This window comes from Lolium perenne, chromosome 3, assembly GCF_019359855.2.
Source record: "Lolium perenne isolate Kyuss_39 chromosome 3, Kyuss_2.0, whole genome shotgun sequence".
Classification (NCBI taxonomy): Eukaryota; Viridiplantae; Streptophyta; class Magnoliopsida; order Poales; family Poaceae; genus Lolium; species Lolium perenne.
In genome coordinates this window covers 271,206,946-271,213,293 of record NC_067246.2, presented here as the reverse complement: position 1 = coordinate 271,213,293, position 6,348 = coordinate 271,206,946, and the positions used below count along the sequence as shown (strand labels likewise).

The window sequence follows — 6,348 nt, the reverse complement described above, 5'->3', positions numbered from 1 at the left end:
GAGTGACACATATACATGTATGATGTCCGGAGTGTGGATTTCCACACATGGTTTATATGCCTAAACAGTGGAAGTATTCTGTACTTATTTGTGCATCTCGCTCTAGATCGCATGTAAATGCAAACCACCTCTTGGTGCAGTAAATAAAGAACGAGATCTTAGTTAGAAGGCAACGAAAAAAACTTTGTTTTGCTGAGTGAATCTTTTTTTCTGTATTTTCTATGAAAAGGTTCACCATTCTATCAATAACATAATTACAAAGTAGCCCCAAAGTAATAAAGAATACCAATTGGTACTTGTACCACCAGTGACAATACAAGTAATAAACAATAAACAATACCAATCGCTCCTCCCTATCTGAGACGGGTAAATCTTGTTGCAGTAGATAGTCAGGATGGTAAGGCCTCAAAGAGCAAGGACACTAAATCGTGGATCGAAAGGGCTTGATCTACAACCACACTAGTGAACATGAAAACCGCTAATCGATCTAGGGAATGCACATGAAAGATGAAACAACTCCATGCGCCTCAGAGAATATGTGTAGTGTGAAGATGATCAATTATGACATCGAGATGTTGCCATCGTCTCAAAGCATATGTGTAGTGCAAATGAGAGGTCCGGGCCTGCCACACTTCCAAGGCCCGATGGATCATCTGAAATGGGGCACACCGGTAACATCTTTTGCGACCGGGATTAAAACTCCAGGTGCATGTGGATTGTCTTTTTTATTCTCCTCCCATGGCACAACCGGGACAATAGCACATACTACCCTCGAAAATGCAAAGGAGCTCACGAGCTCGCTTGCTCCCGGACAGCGATTGGGCGAAGTGGCACATTGTGAAGCGGGCCTCAGTATTTCTGTCAGGTATTTCTGTTATAGCTGTTTTCACCTCAAAGCGTATTTATGGTGCTGGCCACACAGTTGGATGTTCGATCCGGTTAGTTGGCGAGGCGGTACAAGTTTATCTCTGATTCTGTACCGCGTTATGATACTACGCACTACGTATATCTTGCAAATATCCTTCTTGTTAGGGCATCTCAAATGGATTGACGCATTTTAGACATGTCCGCGCGCGTCCGTTTGCGTTGTTTTAAATAGTCGAAATTGACCGCGTGTCCGATTGCGGGTAGCTCCAGCGGCACGATGCATTTTTTTCGATTTTGCATTTTTCTAACCTAAAAACATAATTTACATAGTAAAGAAAGGAAAATAAACTATAAAGCCTAATAACGCCTGCGCCTACTCATCGTCGTCGTCGATCACGACGAGCTCCGGTACCGGCCACGACCAGTTGGCAAGCGGCGGAACATACGACGGTGCCGACGGTGGTGGAGGTGGAGCAGCCCATGCCGGTGGTGGAGGTTGAGCGGCCCACGGTGGTGATGGAGGTGGAGCCGCCCAAGGGTTGCACGGCGGAGGAGGAGGCGACGATTGCACTGGTTGCGGGGCCGAGTCCTCGAGCGCCCGTCGTAGGGCCTCTTCGTCCGTGAGGCCCGGCGGCATGATGCCGGTGGCTGCACCGGTCGGTCCACCTCCGAGACGAGGACGCCGAGCCTCTCGATCTCGTCGTCCGTCATCGTCGCTGGGTACTTGAACTCTCGGCCTTCTGCCATGGCCGCCTGCCATTCCTAGAACATGCAGGCGGCATCGTTGTCGTCCTTGGCCTCCTCGTTGTGTTAGGCCAACGCGTCGTTGTAGTCGTCGTCATCGTCCTGTGGAGGCGCCGACTGCTGCCGTGTTTGATGACGAGGCGGTGGTGGATGGTCAAACGGGAAGTCCCTGTCGTCGAGGAAATCCACCTTCCTCCTCAGATTCTTCTCGGTCTTGCGCTAGGTGCGCCAGGTGTTGGAGTCGACGTCGAAGGCGAATTGGCGCACAGGTCCAACGGCGGTACCACCGCCTGGGCTGGATGACGCCCTGGTTGTTTTCTGTGCCATCGGTACAAGAAAACCAGCCCAACTGTGCAACTGGTCTACCTTGTCCCGGTCCAAATTCTGTTAGCGTTGCAATGAGGCCCACCTCGTACAATACAACGCGCACGCCGCGTATAGCCAAGGTAAAGACCGATGCCCACTTCCCAAACGTGCCAGCTCCCCCAATCCCTGCCCAGGTGTAGGCGAGCTCGTGTGCTATATCGCCGCTCTCATACTACCCTACCCTACCCTACCATGAAAAGCAAGACCCCGAATAAGAAAACATAAACCGAGAAAACCACAAGAGTGAAGACTAGTAGAGTCTCTGCTCTTTTTTCACTCAATGATTCATTCTAATTTCCCGACAAAAAATTTATAGGGTAGGATATTGCTACTCACTTTCTGAAAAAAAAAAGACTTCACAAACTCGCCTACCCTCCCTCTTCCTCGCATGACCTAATGCCCTGACCTAGCCAACCAGCTCCAAGTCCAATCCAACCGATTGCGGCTCTTAAACCTCTGTAAAGTCTACCACCGCCGTGCCTCAGAGCTGCCCTGTGCGGGCGTGCCGTAGTTTTCGCGTCAGCGCCCCGCCCACCTCCGAAGCCTTCTGCTTCTCTGCGTCGCCTCCGCCGTCGCCGTTCTCCTCATCGCGTGCCTGCCGTCTCCACCCCGCCCGCAATCTTGTGCATCGATTTTTGAGGTATGAGTCCCGCTTAGTCATCCCGTGATTAATTCAACCCTAACTGATCCCTTCAAGTTCCGGGATGAGATGAATCCATCTAGATCCGCCCCTGTCAACTGAGGATGGGATGTGAGCGATAGTGTCCCTTATGGCAAATCAAACGATAAGTACTCCGTAGTTAACATTTAACAATTTGCTCAGCGTTCGTGCTACAAAGCTGACTTTTTGATAAGCAGTTTCTGTGAATTACACACAAACTAGCTGCGCCCGTTTATTGTTGTATTTATTTAATTAGTATACGATTATGTCATTTCACCATTTCTCCCTCCATTTTATACAGGCTTTACCATGAGCGCGAAATTGCTCAAGAACCTGAGCCTGAGGAGGCTCCTAGGACAACAAAGAAATTCAATTGGTGGGCACTGCGTAATTTTTTTTGTTTTGTTTTGTTTCCCTTTGACCGTGAAAGGTGCTCATCAGATATATGACTCATTGGTTGTGTCCTTTGGTAGATTTATACAGAACATCGCGAGCATGGAGCTCTACCGCTTCTTTTGCTGATGTTGATGGGAAGAGCGGCGTGAGTGGCGATGGAGACGATGATCTTGCAGGTTCTGGGAAAGAGACCGAATTTCGTGGTGTTCACCGGGTACTTGATATATATCCTGTCAGAATTACCATTTGTATTTTGGTTCTCATGTTGCACTTGGTTGACTTGTTTGCTTCTGTTAGGCAATTATTTGTGGCAACGTTGGACAAGTCCCTGTGCAGAAAATACTGAGGAACGGCCACACGGTGACTGTATTTACTGTCGGGACAGGGGGCATGTTTGACCAGAGGAGAGTCGGTGCTGAAAACTTGCCATTGCCAGCTCAGTGGCATCGCATAGCTGTTCATAATGAGGAGCTTGGTACTTATGCTGTTCAAAAGTTGGTCAAGAAGTATGTGGTTTGTACTTCAATTCTGTTTCCCCCCTTTGTTGATAGGACACTATTCAGTTCAGATTCTTAATTCACCATGTATATAAATTGGTTATTGCTATGTCTTATTTCAGTGCTGCAGTTTATGTTGAGGGTGACATTGAGACTAGAGTCTACAATGACAGAATCAATAATCAAGTGAAAAATATACCTGAGATCTGTGTGCGGCGTGATGGTATGTTAATCTGAGGTTTCAGTACAGATTTTTTTCCTTTGCATTGCTGTAGAGACAGTATTAGCAACATAAACTTACAAATGCATTAGCTGAGCACCTAGTAGCTAACTTAGTCCTCAAAGATTTCCCTCCTAGTTATCTTTCCTTTGCAATACCCCACCCAACACTGTCAAATGTGCGTTAATAAGAAAACCTAGGCCTACCTACAAGGAATAGCCCCTGTGGCTTTTCCATAAAGGAGAGACAACCGCGAGCTGACTGCAGAGTCTAGAACTGGAATGCAGTTCTCCATGCAGCTTACTTTTGAATCCTCCCAATATATTGTATTATTATTTCTGAATTCATGATGTTCTCATTCTTTCAGTTTTCTATTTTGTTACTATTTCCATTTCTATAAGGTTGACGTATAGAAGTTTTATCTCTTTGCAGGCAAAATTCACTTGGTTCAGTCTGGGGACAGTGATGTCAGCCAATCATTGGAAGAATTAAGTAAGTGCAATCAGCATCTTATTATTTTTTATGAAAGAAACACATCACAACATATAGTGAAGTGTAGGGGAAAAAATCTGATAGGCAGCATATCTGTTCTTTTCCCTGCGCTACGCTATGTCTGTGAACAGTCTTATAAAACTTGTGAGAATAAACAAGTCAGTGTCTCAACCTGCATTCATCACAATAACTTCTTTTTGGCAGGGGAAGGACTATTCTAGTCGCGATCAATGCTAGTGAAGGACAACAAGGTAGAGGAGGAAGAATTGGGCAGTTGAAGTCTTATACTTGGGACAAGCCCGTGGAATTTATTTATTTTTCTTAAAAAGTTTCATCAATACTATTAGTACTGAAGGTCTGAATGCCCTTGTAGATGCAAAGCCCTGTGCTTCATTTCCGTCTATGGAAGCGTATGGATTTTAGTGTTGAAGTTGATTTTGTATTGTCGCCTGCTCTTGAGCTCTTGGAGAGAAACTGTGAACATGCTTTGTTTCTGACTGATGCTCGGGTCACCTGTGGCCTGTGCTCTTAGTGAAGACCAGTTTCAGTTATATTTGTCTGTAACTTGGTTCAGTCTAGTTAACAGTTCTTGCAGTGTCGCACTCTGTTCGTTGATATGACCGAACTTTGTCTGCTGCAGAAATAGAGCCGGCGAGTGAGGGTTTCTCCTGCCTTTTGGGCTCTTTTTAGTCGGGGCAGGCCAGTGGCCCCTGAGCAACCGGTGTGTGCCGGTGACTGGCTGCTGAACCGCTGTCAGTTCTGTTCATGCTCGGACGTATGTGATGTCGCGAGCAGGGATCACAAATCGCCGGATCAGTTGCAAGAAAGGAGACCCGAAATGCATAACAAGTTTATTTGCGGTAGCTCTGAAATACAAGATCCTTGTGTAACGGAACATGCAAGTTTACATGTTGAACATATAATCAATGATGCTTGCTACCTTGACGTCCTCACTGTGCATCATATAGTTCACTTAGAAGATTAAGTGCATGGATACATACGCATATTGTTTTGCGTCCTATTACACAAAAACTGCACCTTGCTCTCTACAAGACTTAACTAAAACACTTTGAGCGCGTTTGGTTACCTAAGCTAATATTTTGCACCACTACGCCAGTTGAAGAAACCACCTGCGCGTCAGAGACGGGCCATAGGCCACAAAAGCTATGTTGTTTGGTCACCTGAGCCGCTCATTTCTGCCCCGGCCCGAGTCCCCATTGTTTGGTTCCTCACATGTTTCTCCTAGCCTCACCTGCATGAAAACATGGTGACCTTACCTCACCCATCACAAACATGAGCACGTTGCCGACCACGAAGCAAGTAACCACCATGGCACCACCGGTCATAAGCATCATCACGTCGCCGACCACGAAGACGAAGACCACCATGCCACCGCCGGTCACGCCGTTCACAAGCATGGACACGTCGCCGACCACGAAGATGAATACCACCATGACACCGCCGTTCATAAGCATCACCACGTCGCCGACCACAAAGACGAAGACCACCATGACACCGCTGTCACGCCGGTCACGAGCATCACCACGTCGCCGACCACGCAGACGAACACCACCATGACCACACCGGTCATACGCATCACCACGTCGCCAACCACGAAGGCGAACATCACCATGCCGTCACCAGTGGCGGACCCATAAATTGAGGTTTGCCGGGGCGAACATATTAAGAATTTTTTTAAAATCTGAAATGTAAGTGTACATAATAAATGAGGGATTTTCGAAAGATATAGCTTTCAATATGGATAAGATAGAACATGAAAAAACATAAAAAAAATACTACTGGAAAATATATACAAGCACTTTTGCTGATTGAATACTCATTGGCTTTCACAATATGACTCTAAAACTCCATCCAAGACCTATAACATGTCAATCAAAAACATTATGTATGTAAATCTCAGCACAAGTGTGATAACAATTGTAGCTATTTACAAGATAGGATTGTACCATTAAGTTGAAGTTGTAGAAGGAACACCATCAAGGATAGCATACTCTTCAGTCTGTCTCCAAATACGAGGACCGGATTTCATCATCCAGATTGAATGCATCAGCCAGTAGAATGTCCTATACAATATCACATTTGAT

General features: G+C 46.3%; 1 protein-coding gene across 1 annotated transcript; it reads left to right on the top strand.

Moving 5' to 3' along the window:
• The first annotated feature begins 2,331 nt into the window (after positions 1 to 2,331).
• LOC127344563 (single-stranded DNA-binding protein, mitochondrial) lies at positions 2,332 to 4,794 on the top strand. Its single transcript, XM_051370863.1, has 7 exons — positions 2,332 to 2,617; positions 2,940 to 3,014; positions 3,112 to 3,248; positions 3,332 to 3,540; positions 3,654 to 3,754; positions 4,184 to 4,243; positions 4,448 to 4,794. The coding sequence occupies exons 2-7, from the start codon at positions 2,948 to 2,950 to the stop codon at positions 4,462 to 4,464; spliced, it is 591 nt and encodes a 196-aa protein (XP_051226823.1). The 5' UTR covers positions 2,332 to 2,617; positions 2,940 to 2,947; the 3' UTR covers positions 4,465 to 4,794.
• Positions 4,795 to 6,348: the final 1,554 nt, after the last annotated feature.